Raw genomic sequence first — 19,638 nt, forward strand, 5'->3', positions numbered from 1 at the left:
AGGGCGGGCTGTCCCCTCGGCTGTAGGGAAGGCCGGAGGGGAGCAGGCATCTCACCCAACGTGTGCTTCCCTTCCAGGCCGGGACTCTGCACAGTCCCCCAAGTTGCTCACCCACAAACGGACCTACAGTGACGAGGCCAGCCAGATGCGGGCAGCGCCTCCCCGGGCCCTTCTTGACCTTCAGGGCCACCTCGATGGGGCCTCGCGCTCCTCTCTCTGTGTCAACGGGAGCCACATATACAACGAGGAGCCCCCGGCGCCCCCACGGCACCGCAGTTCCATCTCGGGCCCGTTTCCACCCTCCAGCTCCCTGCACGCTGGCTCTTCCCGGCCCTCCGAGGAGGGGCCGCGGTCTGCGGATGACTCCTGGGCCCGAGGTAGCCGCCGCCCCAGCAGCTCCGAGGCAGTGCCTGGACAGGAGGAGCTGAGCTCACAGCCCAGAGTGTTGGCCGTGGGGGCCCGCCGCTCTGGAGAGGAGGAGGGGGCCCGGCCCTCGGAGGGGAGGCCGGTGCAGGTCACCACCCCCATGGTGGCCTCCTCTGAGGCTGCGGTGGAGAAGGAGGGAGCCCGGAAGGACGAGCGGAAGCCCCGGATGGGCCTTTTCCACCATCACCACCAGGGGCTGAGTCGGAGCGAGATGGGGCGCCGAGGCTCTCTGGGGGAGAAGGGGAGCCCCACTCTGGGAGCCTCCCCCCACCACTCGTCCAGTGGGGAGGAAAAGGCCAAAAGTAGCTGGTTTGGCTTGAGAGAAGCCAAGGAGCCATCCCAGAAACCCAGGTATGTCCTTGGCAAGACCAGCTTTGGTCCCCGGGAAAGATGCTGGGGTGTCTGCACTGAACCCCGGGGCAGGGAGGATGGAGCAACTGGGCCCTGGGGCAGGCTGCTGGGGCTCTGGCTTTGCATGGTTGAGCGGGGGAACCCTGTCTCCCTAAGCCAAGGCTTGTTGTCTGCACATGGACACAGGTGAGTTGAAGGGCACGGCACTCTGGGGATCCCATGGGCCTCACTTCCTGAGTTGGCACACCTATCCTCTGAGGAGGGGGAGGAAGAGGACAAAAGCGGGAAAGGCCATTTGTTGGGATTCTTTGCTTCCCAACCTCTACCTCTTGCCTGCTGGCCTCAAGGTCATGAAGCTTTGCCAGGTAGAGAGGCGAGGACTGAGGACTCACTTGAGGCTTCCCCACCCTGTGTGACGGAGAAGGCAGTGGCACCCCACTCCAGTATTCTTGCCTGGAAAATCCCATGGACGGAGGATCCTGGTAGGCTGCAGTCCATGGGGTTGCTGAGGGTTGGACGCGACTTCACTTTCACTTTCACTTTCATGCATTGGAGAAGGAAATGGCAACCCACTCCAGTGTTCTTGCCTGGAGAATCCCAGAGACGGTGGAGCCTGATGGGCCGCCTTCTGTGGGGTTTCGCAGAGTCAGACACGACTGAAGTGACTTAGCAGCAGCACCCTGTCTGAACCTAGATGACTTCCCACCAGCTGTTCCAGCTGGCTCTCTGCTGTCTTCTCTCTGAGAGAAAGGAGTCGAGTAATGGATGTGCCCGCTCCTCCCCCATATACTCATCCCTGGTTGCTCCCAGGGCTTGGCCAGAGGCTGTGGACAGCTCCCCTGAAATCTGTGACGTGTTCCGTGTCTTTGGAAACTCTTGGGGCCCTGGCCCCTTCTGGTGTCTCTTGGTCTTGGGGTAGGGTGTGTGCTGATAGTAGCTGCTCTATTTTGAATATCCTGAGTCCCACCTAGGAGAAGATTGCAGTTATTCAGCCTAGGCCCGGGACAGAGCCCCTAGCCCCCACCTTAGCCCTTTGGCCTCCTCCTGAGTTTGAGCCGGTGGAGGTTGCTGCATTGTCCAGCAGGGCTCAGGGAGGGGCTCTGGGCTTCGACCAGGAGCAGGTATCCCGCCCTTCCAAGGGCTGGGAGTCAGCCCTGGACAGGTGCCTCTGCGACAACCTCAGCCAGTGTGGCAAGGGTGGCTGTTACTGTTCTCTCAGCAAGCCCGCCCGTCCCCGTCAGTGGATATGTGAGCCAGAGGTGGAGGGGGAATATTGGGCACAGTGGTAAAGGGTAAAAGGTAGGGTGGAGGGAAGGGCCCTAAGCCTCTTCCCCAGCAGGGAGGCGTGGACTCCTGAAGTCCCGGTTCTTCTCTTTCCCTGTGAAGTTATGAGTGTGCTCAGGGGAGCAGGGAGAGAGATGCAGGGCCTTTTAGCTTCGAGCCCTGACTGTCTCGCAGCTCTCCGTACAGCCTCAGAGATGAGTATGTGGGGGGATCAGTCTCTGGGTGATGTGTCTCCTACTTAGGAGCAGCTTCTGTTCCTGCTCCCCAGCCCTATTCACCGGAGCCCGGGGAACTGCTGGCTGCCTGCTGCCTAGGGGAAGGAGTGGTGGGCCTTTCTCAGATGCCCAGGCTGAGCCAGTGGCCCTGTGGCTACTAAGAGATTGTAGGTGGTATGGTGGAGGGAGGGGCACAGACCACGGGCCAGTGCTGCCGTCCATGGGGTGTCTCTGGGCCTTTTCCAGAGCAGGAGGGATGAGGGGACGTTTCTCTGTAAGGCAGTTCTTAGGCAAGTGCCGGGCATTGTGCTCAGAGCTCTGCAAGCTGTGACTGAGTGATGTGGGGGTTGTCCTTGCTGCTGCTTACCGTTTTCCTTCAGTTTCTCCGTGTCTTCTGATGGCCTTTCAGAGGCAAGAGAAGTTGGATGACTGATGAACATAAGGAAGCTGAGGTTTTTGTCCTTCTGGACTTGAATTCCAAGCTCACCCTCTGCAGGTTGGAGGGCAGATGGGGCTTCCTGCCCTCCCTGGGACCCATTTGCTTACAGTGGCTGCAGAGCAGGCTCTGTGGCCTGGTGTCCAGGCAGGGGAGGGAATGTTCTTGGAGTAGAGTGACCTGGACTTTGAGCCTTGTCAGTGTCACCCTGGCCCAGTGTGCCTCGGAAGTGGGGGGCTGGTCTGGGAGAAACCACCTTTGGTGTCTGCTCAGAGGGCTTGGGGCTTTTGAGCAGAGAATAAGAGGTGAGCAGGAAGAACTTGTGGCAGGAAGCCATAAATTGGACACCTAGAACTGGAGTGACTGAATGTAGCTGCGAGACCCCCAGGGGAGCCTGTCTGCAGACCCAGAGGTTTGGGTGCCTCTGCCCCAGGGCTACCATTGAGGAGTGCTGGGTGTTCCTCACTAGGCAGGGCAGCGGCGCCCTCTAGTGCTCCCACACGGCACTGAGCCCCAGGAGAGGCCAGAGGCGGGCTGTGCTGTGCTTGGTGTGCAGAGAAAAGCTGTTGCTGTTGGAGAAGGAGCCAGAGTATGCGAGGCCAGGAAGGGGGTCCTCCCGTTCCTCCTGCCCTGCCCCTCGTCTGCCAGGTCCCATGACTGCCACACTAGCCCGTACCAGCATTTGTGTGTGTGTGCGCATGCGTGTGCCTGTGTGTGTGTGTTGGGCGGAGTGGGTGGTTCAGATCTGGGCCATTGGATTAGGCCCTGCTTACCAGCCCTACTGTGGGCCATTCACCCTGGGCTGCAGCACAGGCTACTTTAGTGTGTGTTTTAGGACCATCATGACTGTGCGCGTAAAACCCACCAGTGCCAAAACAAGTGCTTTCTGTGTCTGTCCCTTTCTGATCCTCTTAGGGTGACCTCTTAGGGTGACCTCTTAGGGCACCTCAGGCTCCTGTCCCCTCCCTTCACACTAACCGTGGATCTTTGTGCTCAGTAGCAGATCAGGTGATGTATAAAAACATTTTATTAAAAAATTGAGGGTACTCATGGTCCAGCCTAGAGGCATATGTATTGTGGTGGTCTTTAGCAGTCTCTGCATCAGCTCCAGCCCCTCACCAGGTGTGAACAGCGAGGTCTCGATGAACCTGGAGTGTGCGCTGGCTACTGAGAGAACTCGGGGTCTCAGGGGCATCCTTAGTAGTGTAAACACGTAACTCGGGCGTGTGCCAGTGACTTAGAGGTAATGAGGCCCTAAGTCCTGTTTGTGCCTGTTTTCCTGGCATAGTCCCCTTTACTATATTAAAAATATTCTGGTTTGGAAGATAACTCTTATGGTCTCCCTACTTTGCATTTGCAGCATTCAGGCTGCCCCCATCCCGGTCACCTCACTGCCCAGATGAATGGAGAGGGTGTCTTGTTACATTTCCTGGACATTAGGGTACCTACTAGGCAGATGCCAGGATGGAGTCGTGGGGGGTGCTGGCTGAAGGCATGTGGGCTGGGCTGGGGATGCCTGAAAGGCTGGCTTTGACCTTTTTAGGGAGTGTCTGGGGGAGCGCGTTTGTAGATCTCCATGCCCCTTACAAATAGCTGTGAAAAGAAGAGAAGTGAAAAGCAAAGGAGAAAAGGAAAGATATAAGCATCTGAATGCAGAGTTCCAAAGAATAGCAAGGAGAGTTAAGAAAGACTTCCTCAGCGATCAATGCAAAGAAATACAGGAAAACAACAGAATGGGAAAGACTAGAGATCTCTTCAAGAAAATTAGAGATACCAAGGGAACATTTCATGCAAAGATGGGCTCGATAAAGGACAGAAATGGTATGGGCCTAACAGAAGCAGAAGATATTAAGAAGAGGTGGCAAGAATACACAGAACTGTACAAAAAAGATCTTCACGACCAAGATAATCACGATGGTGTGATGATCGCTTATCTAGAGCCAAACATCCTGGAATGTGAAGTCAAGTGGGCCTTAGGAAGCATCACCATGAACAAAGCTAGTGGAGGTGATGGAATTCCAGTTGAGCTATTTCAAATCCTAAAAGATGATGCTGTGAAAGTGCTGCACTCACTATGCCAGCAAATTTGGAAAACTCAGCAGTGGCCACAGGACTGGAAAAGATGAGTTTTCATTCCAATCCCAAAGAAAGGCAATGCCAAAGAATGCTCAAACTACCGCACAGTTGCACTCATCTCACACTAGTAAAGTAATGCTCAAAATTCTCCAAGCCAGGCTTCAGCAATACGTGAACCGTGAACTTCCAGATGTTGAAGCTGGATTTAGAAAAGGCAGAGGAACCAGAGATCACATTGCCAACATCTGCTGGATGGTGGAAAAAGCAAGAGAGTTCCAGAAAAACATCTATTTCTGATTTATTGACTGTGCCAAAGCCTTTGACTTTGTGGATCACAATAAACTGTGGAAAATTCTGAAAGAGATGGGAATACCAGACCACCTGACCTGCCTCTTGAGAAATCTGTGTGCAGATCAGGAAGCAACAGTTAGAACTGGACATGGAACAACAGACTGGTTCCAAATAGGAAAAGGAGTATTTAAGGCTGTATATCGTCACCCTGCTTATTTAACTTATATGCAGAGTACATCATGAGAAACGCTGGACTGGAAGAAGCACAAGCTGGAATCAAGATTGCCGGGAGAAATATCAATAACCTCAGATATGCAGATGGCGCCACCCTTATGGCAGAAAGTGAAGAGGAACTCAAAAGCCTCTTGATGAAAGTGAAAGTGGAGAGTGAAAAAGTTGGCTTAAAGCTCAACATTCAGAAAACTAAGATCATGGCCTCCGGTCACATCACTTCATGGGAAATAGATGGGGAAACAGTGGAAACAGTGTCAGACTTTATTTTTCTGGGCTCCAAAATCATTGCAGATGGTGACTGCAGCCATGAAATTAAAAGACGCTTACTCCTTGGAAGGAAAGTTATGACCAACCTAGATAGCATATTCAAAAGCAGAGACATTACTTTGCCAACAAAGGTCCATCTAGTCAAGGCTATGGTTTTTCCTGTGGTCATGTATGGATGTGAGAGTTGGACTGTGAAGAAAGCTGAGTGCCAAAGAATTGATGCTTTTGAACTGTGGTGTTGGAGTAGACTCTTGAGAGTCCCTTGGACTGCAAGGAGATCCAACCAGTCCATTCTAAAGGAGATCAGTCCTGGGTGTTCTTTGGAAGGAATGATGCTAAAGCTGAAACTCCAGTACTTTGGCCACCTCATGCGAAGAGTTGACTCACTGGAAAAGACTCTGATGCTGGGAGGGATTGGGGGCAGGAGGAGAAGGGGACGACAGAGGATGAGATGGCCGGATGGCATCACCGACTCGATGGACATGAGTTTGGGTAAACTCCCAGAGTTGGTGATAGACAGAGGGGCCTGGTGTGCTGCAATTCATGGGGTCACAAAGAGTTGGACACGACTGAGCAACTGAATTGAACTGAACTGATGCCCCTGGGACCAGTGCATGGAACTAACAAGGACACACGGCTCGTCTCAGTCTAAGGAAGATCTGTCCACCAGTGCAGCCTTGCCCCTAGCTACAGGGGTGTCCTCCTCATGCTGTAGGGAGTCACCCAGCGACGGCTGTGTTTAAGAAGAGGGTGCTTGTCAGAGTGAGCAGACGATTGCTATGTTAAGTGCTGGGTTCATCCAATTGCTGTAAGGTTCTTGAAGCAACACTAAGGCCCTGAAGTTTTATTCTCTCACACCGGAGGGGCAGAGACCTTTGGACTTCTGATTTCTTTCCCCAGCTTTTGGTCCTGGAAGAGAAGATGAGTCAGGATATGTTGAAACCTCGATGGTTGGTGGGGGTCGGGAGGAGCAGGGCAGCAGTGTGCGGGGCTGGCATAGTGGGCCCTGTTCTCAGAGCATACCCTGCAAAGACTGCCCCACACGGCAAGGTGTCTCTGATCAGTGTCAGATGCAGTAGTAGGGAGGGGAGTTTTTTTTGTTTTGTTTTTGCCCAGGCTGCACAACTTGGGGGATCTTAGTTCCCTAACTAGACATTGAACCTGGGCGCTCCACAGCGAAAGCGTGGAGTCCTAGCCACTGGACCGCAAAGGAATTCCTGGGAGGGGACTTTGTAAAGTGAGAACTTGCAGAATTTGCAGCTGGTGTGGAGCTGGGGGATGGTTGGGGGCAGAGAGGACGGATGAACTGGCGAAGTGCTGGCTCTGGGGTGGCTGCTAGCTAGGCTTTGTACCTGGAGCTCCTTCCTCTAGGGAAAGCCATTTGCGGGTGCCATACCAACGGGTTCGTGTGCCCCTCTGGGGAGCCAGTGGAGGGAGGGTTGCCAGCCGAGCCTGGGGCTCCCAGCTCTTCCCCTGCCCTCTCCTGCCCTGTGGCTCTGACAATCCGCCAGATTGCTGCAAGACCGCATGGGTGAGTGGGGCCAGGCCGGCGCTGAGGGCTGTGGCGTTAAGCTTGGGGCTGTTTCATGTTTGATGGAGCTGCTTCTGCCAGACCCCTCTGTCCACTTGTCATCAAGGGCACTGGGAAGAGCTGGCTCTGCTTCGCTCAGCCCTGCTCCTGGGGCCGAGCCCTGCCAGCAGGGTTGGTGCTCCGATGGTGGGGTGGACTGGACCACGCAGTGGTGGGGCTTTGCTCTCCTGGCCCCTGAGGCAGACGTTTCTGGAGGGAGGGAGAAGGGAACTCTGGGCACAGGGTCCTCCCTCTCTCAGTGTCTTTACCGTATGTCTTGACCGTAGAGGCAAAGCTGTTCTGGAAAGCCCTGGTGAGGTGGGAGAAGGCAGGACTTTATACGCCCCGCCCCCCACCCTTTCCTCCCCGCCTGCCGGGAGTTATTACAGGGCAAAAACAGGCTCAGAAGAGTCTCTGGAAGCTGGATTTTTAAGAGAAGCCCAGGGGTTGGGGTCTGACTGTGTCCCACCTTTGAGACTAGGCCGATAGACTCCAGCTTGTCTGGGAAGCCCTCCTGTGCTGCTGGTTGAACTGGCCTCCTTCCCATCACCTGCCCCTGGTGTCTGCAGATGAGCTGGCCCGGCCTCCGCCCAGCCCCCCGGGACCTCGTCCGACTGGGCCCTGGCTCCCCGGAAGCGTCCTGGCTTCAGACTCCTGGGCTTCTTTCTGTAGGCGCCTCTCCTACCCCTGCCCTCCTTCCTCTTGGGCTGACTGTTGAAGCCTGGCCTCTGCGACCTCAGAGTTTGCCCCCAGCATTTCCCCGTGGGAAGGAGCTGCTTGAATGAAGACGGATGTATAGGAGTTCTTCTGGATGTTTCCATCTGGGCTGGGAGGGATCGAGGAATTGGGGGTCTTAGGGCTTGTGGGGATGGAAGATGGTACTCAAAATAGCAGGCAAGGCCACTGAGGTCTGGGTCTGACAGGTGGGCTGAGCTGCAAGGCATTGTTGGACTGCTGAGAATGAGGGTGTCAGGCCCCCCTTTTTCCCTGTGCTATCATTCTGGCCTTCTGTCTGTGTCCCGGGGGTGTCCCAGAGAAGCCAAGAGCTCTCATTTTAGAGTCTGTCCCTTCCCATTCCCCTCAAGTCAGCTGCATGCCATAGATAAGGCGTAAGTGCAGGGTGTGCTCCCCGCAAGGAGACCCCAGAGGGGGCACCTGAAGGCCAGCAAGTGTCTTGGTTAATGTAAGTGTATCATCAGGGAGTGGATTTCCTAGGGGAGCCAGGGATCTGTGTCGGGGACCCCAGGAGGCCCCTGGTGACATCTAGAGTTGCTGCTGCTGCCACGTTCCAGCCTTGGTCTCCTCGCAGGGTCACTTCCAAGCCTGGCCTGCCGGTGTCCTCGGCAAGAGGCTGCCTGCCGGGTGCCGGGCTAGGTGGATGCCTGGTGGCAGACATCCTCAGCAGTGTCTCATCCTCTTTGGCTGGTTATGGTACCCCTCCCAGAATCGAGAATGCCACCACGGAACGTTCTGTCTGGTTGATACTGTGTCGCTTCTGATAACAGCCCCATCGTCACCTTCCATTTCTGCCAGGGCTCAGGAGGACCCAGGCTGTTTTCAGGGGTCAGAAGGTCAGGCACTGGCTGGGTTCTTGGTCCTGACTTTGTCCAGCCACATACCTGCGCCTGGCTTTTCTCTGGTCTGTCTATCCTTTCCCAACCAGCCGGTATTTTCTTTTCTCAGTCCATAAAGAGATGTAAAGTGCTTTCTAGTTGGTTCTTCAGATGGCAGTCTGGCATTGAGTAGTTGTCAGCATGGGCTCGTCCCACCTGTAAAATGGGAGTATTGCTCCTCGGGGTTGGTGTGAGGATCAATCAGATGAGCTCTGTCCAGCATCTTCGTCCTGGGGGTGCTGCCTCATCATGTGCGTGCCGGGGCTTCCCTCTATCCCTGGGCCCGCATCCCTGAGCCCAGCCCGTAGCACTGTGGCACCTCTTCCCCAGGCGGGTGGGGGGAAGGCCGTGGGGCTCAGCAGGGGCCTCTCCAGTCTTGACATTAACCAGGAGGCTCACGGTTTTGTCTCCCCCCACAGCCTGGACGTGTCTCCTCAGGTAGAATCTGGCCTGGCTGCTCTTCCTCACCACCACCCCTGCTCCCCCTGTGCTCCGGCCCCCCCCACTGCTCCCCTGCTAAGCACTAACCTTGGTGCAGCCGCCTCCCCTGCTGCTGCCGCTGCCGCCGCCATCCCCAAAGCCACCCCATCTGGATTCTCGGGTCTCACCAACCCGTTCCTCACCTCCCTGCAGAGCAACCCTTTCTTCGAGGAACTCATAGCCGACATAGCACTAAACTCTCCTTCACCTGCTCCCTCTCTCCCCAGTGCCTCGAGGGCCAACCCCACCCCCCTGGCCTCCCCTGGGAAAGCCCTGCCTGAGTGGGACGACACCTTCAACATCTTTGCTGCCAGCAGGCTGCGTCCAGAGGCCAGGAGTGAGATCCTGGCCCCACCAGGAGCAGGGCTGGAGGCGGCTGGGCTGCAAGACCCAGGCCCCGGGGCCATGACAATGAAGGCAGCTGAGCTCCAGGGGGACCCTGGGGGAGGAGAAAGAGGTGGGAGCAGCGTGTGGCTGGAGCCCAGAGTTCCTCCGGACTTGGGACTGGACTGTTCGAGCACAAGTGTGGCTGACCCAGGGCCCCTTGGGTCAGAAGGGGCCTGTCTGCCTCCCGCGTCAGCCCAGCTGCACCCGGGAGCCTCAGCCTCCGGAGCAGACAGGGAGTTGCCTGCCCCAGGAGGGGAAGCAGGGCAGAGTCCGGCAGATAGCGCGACGTCTCTGTTTAGCTCCCCAGAAGTAATCAGCGTGTGGGAGAGGCTGCCTGGCCCAGACAGCTTCCCCGAGGCCCACCAGGACCAGGAGACCTGCCGAGGTGGAAGCCAGGTCTTCCACGAGCTCGATACAGTGGACGATTCCTGGCCATGGGATGTGGTCACCGTTTCTCCTGCGGCGGAGACTACCTCACCGGTCCTGCAGGGAGGGTCATCTGATGAGCTGCCTCCTCCCCAGATGCAGCCACGGTCACCAGAACCTGTGAGCCCCCAGAGGAGCGGGGGGCTGCCCCCGCCGGAGCCAGACTCAGAGTCCAAGCCCGAGTGGGAGTTGGACCAGGGGCTGCAGCCCCAGACACCACCTCCCAAGCCACCGCGTCTCTTCACCCCTTCAGATTCCCAGGAGAAGGAGGCAGCAGCAGCGGAGGAAGAGAAGAAGGCAGAGGCGGTGGAGGAGGAGGCGGTGGGGGGGCTGAGTCGCAGGGGGTCAGAGACGGGAGAAGAAGATGTCATCCCACGTGCCCCCATCGCTGGGCCCCAGGAGGCCGAGCAGGAGGAGGAGGCCGAGCAGGAGGAGGAGGCCCAGAAGCCCGAGCTGGAGTCTGACAGCCATTCCTCTGGAGCCACGCTGGGTGGGCCAGGCCCAGATCTAGCAGAGGGTGCCAGCCCTCCCGCGGTGTCCGGGCCCTGCCTCTCTGTGCCTGCCAGCTGCCCTCAGGGCCCTGCCCCCACACCCCATTACTCAAAGAGCTTGGCTCTTCAGCAGATGTGGGGGACTCCAAAGAGAGAAGACCCTGAGGCCCAGTGCCAGGATCCAGCAGGAGAGGGGCCTGGGTTCCTGACAGGCAGCCGCCGACAGGCTGGCTTAAGGCTCTCAGAGGAGGATGCCTTGAACCCCTTCACGTCTCAGGGGAGCCAAGATCCCCCCAGCCTTCCATCCACATCCCCTCCAGGGTCCAGGGAATCTTCCATCCGCTCTGGTCCAGAAGAGCTGCCCACCCCCCCAGAACCTGCCCTGCCACCACCCCATCTCCCGCCCGGGGCCAGCCACCACCATGGGAGCCCCAGCCCTCCATGTTCTCCCCTGCCTGGAGCCTGGACCTTGACCTCTTCCTCCCTACCCCCCGGGGAGCCAGCCTCCCCCACTGGGAGCCCCCCGACCCCACTTGGGGAAGACCACGCTGCAGGCACCCCAGCCTCCCCGCTTGCGCTTCTGCCCTTGGAGACACGACCAGCTGAGGATCCACAGCCCAGTGCCAGGTGAGCGGCCACCGGAAAGCACTCTCCAGGGGGAAAGGGGGTGAAGGGGGGGCAGAGCGGCCCAAGGAATGAGGTGTTCACATTCCCGCCTCAGCCCCTTCGGGGGTGGGTGACGGGTTCCTTCACCCCAGAGCTCTGGAGACACGAGCCTTCCATGGTGCTGGCTCGGAGGCTGCTTTCTCTTGGGACCTTGGGCCAGCAGGTGCCCCCCATAAGTCAGGAGTTGGGGGATGATGACGATAAGGTGAAGAGGGGAGGCATGGAGTGGGGAGAATGATACAGGCCAGCAGGGGAGCAGAGATGAGAGCTTAGGTTCTCAGCACAAGGGAGGCTGGGGCAGTTCAGCTTGTCAGATGGGGGCCATGTCCTCCTAGGCAGGCCTGGGGAAGTAGGTTGTGAAGGCAGAGAGTAGAGGGAAGGGGCTGGCACTGGAGTCAGAGAGGAGAGCCAAAATACCTTTAGAGGACAAAAGAAAATCTAAGATGCTCCCTCTGTATGACCCCCAGAAAAAAGGTTTGTTTTTTTCTGACTCCAGTAGGTGCTCATTGGTTTGCATTTGTGCCTTTCACAGGGTGGTCCCAGTGTGCTTAGGACTGTGCTGAGAGGACAGTGGATGCCTGTGAGGCTGTGGTCACTGTGGCAGTGGTCTGTTTGGGAGACTTAGGAGGCCGAGACCTCACCAGGTGCCTGGTGAGGGGTGACCAGAGCTGAGTCCTGTAGAGATAGGTCACTGTGGGGAATGGTGTACAACTTAGCAGGAGCAGCAAAATTCAGAGGGAGTCTGGCGCTCTGGGAGAGCTGAGTGAAGAGGCAGGGGTGGGTAGCAGGGGGCACAGGCTCTAGCACTGGGTCTGTAGGCCCCCAGCCCACCAGCTCATACCTTTGGGCATCCAAATTCATTTGAGTGTCCACTGTATGTCAGCCACTGAACAGAGATGAAAGACACTACTGTATCCCCAAGGGGTTCCCAGTCCAGACAGAAGACAAAAGTGAACCTGAAGGGAAGCCCCAGAGGGCCAGTGCTGATTTCTGAGAAGTGGGTGGGAAGGAGTCTGGGCTGCTCCCGACTGCTGTTCCGGTGAGAGGTGGTGATGCTGATCCCAGAGGTGGGAGAGAGGAGGTGATTGTAGCTTCCTTGCTCTGATGACAGCAGCCTCAGCTGGCACTGCCACATTCCAGTACCACTTCTAATTATACTCACCACTTTCTGGAAGTTTTATTCTCTTCAGAGTTGGCATCACGTCTGTACTTGGCATGTTCCTTACATCAAGACATGGATGGGCCAAGTAAAGCTGTCCCCATTTCTCAGATGAGGAAATGAAGTCTGTGAGAGCTGCGGGGTCCAGGGTCCCCAGACGTAGCAGACAAGCAGACCGAGGGCTCAGGACTCCAAGCCCCCATTCAGGGTGTTTCTGTGCCCTACTTGTATTCCTCCCCTCCTTTGGCACAGCCCCTCGGTGGCCTGAGCGCTGCCTTTGCATCTTCCTCCTCATGTGAACGCCTCCGTGGGCAGGACGGGCTGGATGTGTTCTTTTCCCTACTGTCTGCCTCCGCCTGGGCTCTCTGCCTCTCCTCCTGGGTTGACACTGAATCCGCAGCCCTGTCCTGAGTGCCAGAGCTGGCTTCTCTGGGGCTGGCTGGGCCTCCCTCCAGTGTAGTCAGGGCCTTGGACTAAGCCATTGTGCTTCCTCCCATTGAATAGTCCAAATCCTCTGTGAAGTAAGTGAAAATTTTGAGAGGTGCCCTAGAGGCAGATGAGTTGATTTGGAGGCTAGTTCTTGCAGTTTGGGTACCTGTGACAGGTACCAGGTGCTGGGGGATCTCCAAGGAGAGTCGCCCCAGTAAGCATGGGGGAGATCAGGAAGGTTTCCTGGAAGAAATGGACTTGCACAGCCTTGAAATATGAACAGGCGTTAGCAGGCCGACAGGCAGAGGGACAGTGTTCCAGACAGAGGAACAGGTTTTATAAGAACGTGAAGGTGACGGAGAGCATGTTTTCCTCTGGCTGGAGTGACAGAGGGAGTAGGGCCGGAGGACAGACCTGGGGCCCGGTTGTGGTGGAAATTGTGTTTTCTTACTTTGATACGGGCTTCCCAGATTCAATGGTAAAGAATCTGCCTGCAAAGCAGGACTGCAGAAGACCCGGGTCCAATCCCTGGGTTGGGAGATCCCCTGGAGAAGGGCATGGGAACCCACTCCAGTATTCTTACCTGGAGAATCCCACAGACACAGGAGCCTGGTGGGCTACGGTCCATGGGGGGTTGCAAAGAATCAGACACGACTGAAGCGACTTGGTACACACACGCTTGGATAGGGAGCTGGCGGGTGGGAGGGTGAGGGGAGACCGTCGTCCACAGGGGATGGGGCAGCGGTTGGAGGTGGGTGCTTGGGTGTGGCTGGAAAAAGGCTTACCCAGTGCTGGCTTGGAAGGGAGGGGATCGTGTGGGAGAAGGCAGCAGAGCTTGATGTTTGTCAAGGTTGAAGTGGAAGGAGGGCGTTCAGAGGGCTTCCTAGGCTTCTGATTGGAGCCATAAGAAGCTAATGGTGCCTGATACTCTCTGCCGGGGAGCACTTAAAAGGGCAGTCAGGCTGGAGATGAGTGTGGACCCTGAAGAAGCCAGTCTGCAACTGTCTACATAGGTCTAGAGCTCAGGGGTGCAGTCTGGGCTGGAGATGGAGTGTAGGGGTTGGGGCGGGAACCGAGAGGCAGACCCTCAGCTGAGACTGAGAAGGATGTCAGGTGTCTGGAAGCCAGACAGAGGTTTGGGGTTTCCAACCAGGCAGAAGGAGCAGCCCAAAGGAAGAGTAAGTGAGCGGTGCCAGGGGAGGATCACAGAGAGGTCAGTGAGGCGAGAGCTGAGGGGTCCGTGGCCTCAGCAGGAACGCTTGTGACAGGCCAGTGGGGGCCGCTGTCCTGATGGGTTGAGGAGTCGATGAAAGGTGGGAACTTACAGAGAGAATGCAGTCTGCATGCTCTGGAGAGGCTGGTGAGAAGGAAGAGGAGGTGGAGATGACCGAGGGGGATGGCTAGACGAAGACAAGCTCAGACAAGCTCAAGGGAGTGTTTCTCAGGCCTGTGTCAATTCTGCTAGCAAGCAACCAGTAGAGTGAGGTGGGCCAGTGACCAAGCACCACAGGTTTGCCTGGTCTTTCCGGTTCTAGCACTAAAAGACCTACCTGTTGGGAATTCCCCGCCCTGGGAAAATTAAGAAACTGGGAGGATTGATCATCACCCTAGAGAAAAGTTACAATAGAGAAGAGGAGGGAGGGAGGGAGTTGCGGGGTTGGGGGTTCTGGGATTAAAGACTAAAGACTGGGATTAGGTCCAGAGAAGTTTGTAGCACCTCCTGGGCTGTCTCCGTGAAGAGGGAGGGGTCTGAGGGAGGGAGGAGGGTCAGGTGGTGGCAGGCGGAGAGCAGGGCAAGGGGCCACCAGGTGGTGAGCCCTGGCCCCACGGAGAAGGTGGCCCTTCTCCCTTGTGCCACTCGTTCTCCCTGTAACGCATCTCCCGTCTGTCTTCACAGTCCCCACCCTGTGAAGCCCCTCAGCACTGCCCCAGTGGAGGGGAGCCCTGACCGGAAGCAGTCCCGCTCCAGTCTGAGCACAGCCCTGAGCAGTGGGCTGGAGAAGCTCAAGACAGTCACCTCCGGCAGCATTCAGCCTGTGGCTCCAGCCCCCCAGGTTGGCCAGACTGCGGACGCCAAGAGGCTGAAGGTGAGGTCGAGCAGGCTGCCAGGGGTTTCCGACCAGATGTTTGGTACTCTGAAGAGATGCCAGGCGTCTCGAGGTTTGGGGGCGGGGGAGGTGTGCCAGGCAGGCTGGAGCAAGAAGCAGGCCTGGCCCCTGGTGAGCCAGGTCTGCCCAGTTGGGCAGAGCCTTGAAGCCAGTTAGGCTGTCCCTGGCGCTGGGGACAGAGGCAGCTCCTAGGGCCAGGGTTGGGAAACTGGGCTGTGGGTGGGTGGGGTGGGCGGGCCTGAGGCTGTTCTGCCCACACTCCCTCCGTCTGGCCTCAGGACTCGGGTGTGCTGGACCAGTCGGCCAAATACTACCACCTGACCCACGACGAGCTCATCGGCCTGCTTCTGCAGCGGGAGCGGGAGCTGAGCCAGCGGGACGAGCATGTGCAGGAGCTGGAGAGCTACATCGACCGGCTGCTGGTGCGGATCATGGAGAGCTCGCCCACGCTGCTGCAGATCCCCCCCGCTCCTCCCAAGTAGCCCCCTTCAGCCCCATCCCGGAGGGTTGGCACAGACCTGCTATCCCACAGGGCTACTCCCTCTCTCCTGCTGAACTAAGCCCCAGCCTGTTCCCCCTGTCTCCTCCCTCAGCCGGGGCTGCTGGAAAGCGGGCCGTGGGGACTCCCACTGGCACCGTCAAGTACTGTGGACAACCTGTGTGTCTTTGGGAGCTCTGGGTCTTTCCCACCTGCCTGTTTTCATACCCCTTAGCTATGGGGGCTCCAGGGAATTGGAACAAAGAATTTAGCCCTCAAGATGAAACCAGGGTGAGCTCCAATTTGATGTGGTACCTGGGACATACTTTATTACCCCCATTTCTTCCACAGCTAAACCCTTGTCCTCTACACCTCCCTCCAGCCTATGGAGGGCTCCTAGTATTATTGGGGCTGTGGCAGGGACCAAGCTGCCCAGATACCTGTGAGTTGTGGGCAACCAGGGTACCTACTCTTCAGCCTCACATCCATTCCCCCGGGAGCGGGAGCCTCGTGGTCTAGCCTTTCTCTGCCATGTCCGAGTCTGCTTGTTTCATGATCGAGTGCAGCGTGGATGGAGGGAGAAGACGGAGGCCACTCCCCACCCTCCTCTTCTGACTTTTGCATCGAGTGAGTGTCATGTGTGAATGTGTGGAGAGCTGGGGCCAGAGTTGGGAGAGCGCCTCCTCACTCACCTCCGGGCTTTGGGTTGCTTATGTTTGGGGATCAAGCCTCCAGCTCTGTTCTCGTTGCCTGTCTAGATACCAAAACCCTGCTAGTGCAGGGTTTGAACTTTTGGAAACCAATTAAAATGTGCCTTTTGTGGGTGGGGTCAAAAGCCTCTGGATGTAGACCTCTCCCCCTAATTGGTGTTCCCTTTCCTCCTGTTGAGCACATGGGGTTGGATCTCTTGGGAGCCTGGGAGTGGGAAAGGAGGGTAGGGCAGTGCTGCTGCATGCTCTGCCCCTTCCCGTAGAATTAATTCCAGCTAAGGGTCTGGCCAAGCTGCTGCTGCTCCCTCAGCCTCCCTGCCATCTCCACCTCCCCAGTTGAGGAGGGTCTTAGGATAAAAACCACATTCTGGAAGTGGGAGGTCCCACCCTGCCTATACTTAGGAAGAAGCCTTTCTTGCCCTCCCATTCATCCACTAGCTGCTGACTAGCCTGTCCCTTCTGCCCCATGTCCTTGCCTGGCTTTGCTGCAGTGCACTTTGAAACAAAGTGTCTACCCTTTGACACAGCCTCTGGTTTGCTTGCGGAAAACATGACAGGCTTCCCCATGGCATCTGCAGGGAAATCTTTGGTGGCTGGGGGCACTCTGCCTTAGCAAACCCTGTGGGGTGAGGAGGTGCTGAAGGGGGATACTTCTGGCCCGCTAAAAACGTGAGAGCTCCTCTGTGGCCACCTCTTCTTCGTGAGACAGCCTGTGGGGTCACTTGGAAAGCCACGGGAAGGGATGTGCTGTCTGGTGATGTCTTCCTTCTGCCAGGATGAAGCCCCACACACAGGGGAAAGCCCTTGTCATGTCATCTACCTTAAGAATCACTCAGCAAAGCTGAAGAGTGTCCATGGGTGCTCAAGACTTCAGTCATGTTTTGGGGGGGTCACGAGGGTGTCACTTCAGGAGGAGGGGGATTACTCCTCTACTCGATGTTCCTCTGGGCACTATTCAGTCCCAGTCCTGACCCTGGTCTTCCGCTCACCCTTGGTTGTGGGCTTCTAAAATGCCCAGGGCAGAGGTCTCTTTAAAAGAGTTTTGGGTTGAAGCCCAGGGTTCTTGTGGCTGTTTCTGCTCCTGGCCACCACTTGGAGGAGTGCTGCAGGTGAGGTGGGCAGGGAGCAAGAGCTGCAGGTGAGGTGGGCGGGAGCAGGCACAGTACTGCTTTGCTGTTTGTCTTCCTAGTTGTAACGCCTGTTTATAAAGAGCTTGTTCTTCATGTTTTGAGCACTTTATGATGAATAAAAAATTAACATACTGTAGGTGGCTCTGTTGTGTTACTGTTGATAGGCATATGAAGGAGGCTTCTTCAGGAAGAAAGCAGCTTTTAATCAAGATGATGGGGTTCTCGGATGATACTGTGCCTGCCCTGACCTCAGGGGCAGCAGCACAGTGTTGCCTAGTGGGCTGGGCTGTCTTTTCTCATTCCCAGGTTGCCCATACTTGTTGAGTACTGTGGGAAATAACAGAGGGATTTCAAGACTCGATTCCTACTCTCAAGCCACTTAGTCTAGTAGGGAAGGATGAGATACAGATCCAAGATACAAATGGTTCTTCATGGCCAGCTAGACTCTCCACAGCTAGGAAAAGTCTGTTTCTTGTGGTTTAATATGATTGAGGAACTGACTGCTACAGATAATGCAGTGTCCAGAAGGCATGAGCCAACCCTGCACTTCACCATAAGCCTGAGGAGACTCAAAGTTGGCCAGTGGGGAGGGAAGTTCCTAAGGTCAAAACCAAACATTTCTACTGCCCTCTTGGGCAAAACAGGCAGCTCTCCCTCTGTCCTTCCCATAGTCCTCCCCCTAGCCTGGCTCACTGACCAGATAATTCAGCTGGGAATCTGCTAGTCTATTCTGCATGAGTGTGTTTATTATCCCTGCTGGCGCCTTGCTCTACAGTTGGTGGTACTCTTGCTTAAGGGAAAGTCCTTGTACCTGATGGTTATTAAGCATTTCTGAAACTCCCCTTCCCCATCCCAGTTCTCTTCCTGCCCTGGAATTGCACCCAGAAGAGATCTTCTGTTGGCCAGAGGAAGAGAAGGCTGCCAGGGCTCTTAAGCCCCTGCTGTTTTAACTCTTACAGCAATAGGATATTTGAGTCTCTGCTTGAGCCCTCTCAGCACTGAGGACTTAGCAATGAATCCCAAAGTCACAACTCCTGTCCTGTGGACCCCACAGAAGACAAGGCAGATACTCAAAACCATGCTGCTGCTGCAGTCATGTCCAACTCTGTGCGACCCCATAGATGGCAGGCTCCCCCATCAGGCTCCCCCGTCCCTGGGGTTCTCCAGGCAAGAACACTGGAGTGGGTTGCCATTTCCTTCTCCAACGCATGAAAGTGAAAAGTGAAAGTGAAGTCGCTTAGTCGTGTCTGACTCTTAGCGACCCCGTGGACTGAAGCCCACCAGGCTCCTGCATCCATGGAATTTTCCAGGCAAGAGCACTGGAGTGGGGTGCCATTGCCTTCTCCGACTCAAAACCATAAATAATTATAAATGCAACGGCTGCGAAAGGAAAGTGCTGGCTGATAGGAACATGTAAGATTTTGCCCAAGCAGGGCGAGGATCGGGAAACGCAATATTCAGGCTGAAGCCAGAGAGAGTCTGCGTTAGGCCAAGGCCAAAAGTTAATATCTTCTGGGTCAATGGCGACGAGCGCCCAGAATGCTCCAGGAGCTGAATCAGGGTGACTGGAGAGCAAGAGCCAAGGGACAGTGTGGTGACAGAAGGACCTGCATGAAGATTCTGCAGTGTGATATTTCGTAAAAAAGCTTTCCAAGATTTCCCTACTACGTCTGGAGTCCTTGCCCATCTGGTCCAAGGGTCGGGCCCATATCAGTAGTGTCCTTCTGGGCTGCAGCTCCAGGGGCGACGCCCACTGGTTCAACTCAAAATTCTAGGGGCAGTACCAGCGAGGGGTCGCCCGACTGACCCCTATTGAGATCTTAAGAGACGTACACGCGCCCTCTTCTCGGACTGCCGACGCCTGCAAAATTAGCGGCAAGAACCCAGACCCAGTCTGAGTCATTGGAACTCTCCGCAGTCTAGGGTTGTCAAGCTCCGAGACAAGAAAAACTACACTCCCCACAACCCTTTGCGCCTTCGGCTTGCTGCGGTAGCTTACGGCCAATCGGGACAGGCAGCTGTGGCGGGGGCCGAGGAGGGACATTTTAAAAGGGCCGGAGATTGCAGGCGTCAGTGGCCATGGCGGATACAGCGACTACAGCATCGGCGGCGGCGGCTAGTGCCGCTAATGCCTCGACCGATGCACCGCCCTTCCAGCTGGGCAAACCCCGCTTCCAGCAGGTGAGGACCGGGCTGTGGCTTGAGGGTCGGTGGGTGGCACAGGGAGGGCGAGCAAACTCCTCTCCAAAAGCCTCTTTAGCCCTAGGGTCTCCGACCCGCGGCCACCAGGGAGCCTGCAGCTACTGCCTGGTGGACCTCGGCCACAGTCACCTTTTTCCCATTGGTCAGTGGGGTGGGCGAGGGCTGATGTATTGGCTCCCTATTGGCCATCGGCGCCGTCATTCCCCAGC

At 56.5% G+C, this 19,638-nt stretch overlaps 2 protein-coding genes across 7 annotated transcripts in view; both read left to right on the forward strand.

Annotated features, from left to right (window-relative positions):
• The window catches only part of RAB11FIP5 (RAB11 family interacting protein 5), a 43,393-nt gene extending 26,030 nt beyond the window's left edge, over positions 1 to 17,363 (forward strand). Inside the window, exons 3-6 of one of the 3 annotated variants that reach the window (XM_024998892.2) lie at positions 78 to 777; positions 9,183 to 11,174; positions 14,699 to 14,888; positions 15,188 to 17,363. In XM_024998892.2, coding sequence (XP_024854660.1) covers positions 78 to 777; positions 9,183 to 11,174; positions 14,699 to 14,888; positions 15,188 to 15,391 — 3,086 coding nt within the window. In that variant the 3' untranslated portion in view covers positions 15,392 to 17,363. The remainder of the gene's footprint in view (positions 1 to 77; positions 778 to 9,182; positions 11,175 to 14,698; positions 14,889 to 15,187) is intronic. The other 2 variants (XM_024998893.2, NM_001192869.2) reach the window with 2 other exon arrangements.
• A 1,927-nt stretch (positions 17,364 to 19,290) lies between these two features.
• The window catches only part of SFXN5 (sideroflexin 5), a 126,644-nt gene continuing 126,296 nt past the window's right edge, over positions 19,291 to 19,638 (forward strand). For 2 of the 4 annotated variants that reach the window (XM_005212505.5, XM_059891312.1), the window contains exon 1: positions 19,291 to 19,408. In XM_005212505.5, coding sequence (XP_005212562.1) covers positions 19,307 to 19,408 — 102 coding nt within the window. In that variant the 5' untranslated portion in view covers positions 19,291 to 19,306. 4 annotated transcript variants of the gene reach the window in all.

Source organism: Bos taurus, chromosome 11, assembly GCF_002263795.3.
Source record: "Bos taurus isolate L1 Dominette 01449 registration number 42190680 breed Hereford chromosome 11, ARS-UCD2.0, whole genome shotgun sequence".
Taxonomy (NCBI): Eukaryota; Metazoa; Chordata; class Mammalia; order Artiodactyla; family Bovidae; genus Bos; species Bos taurus.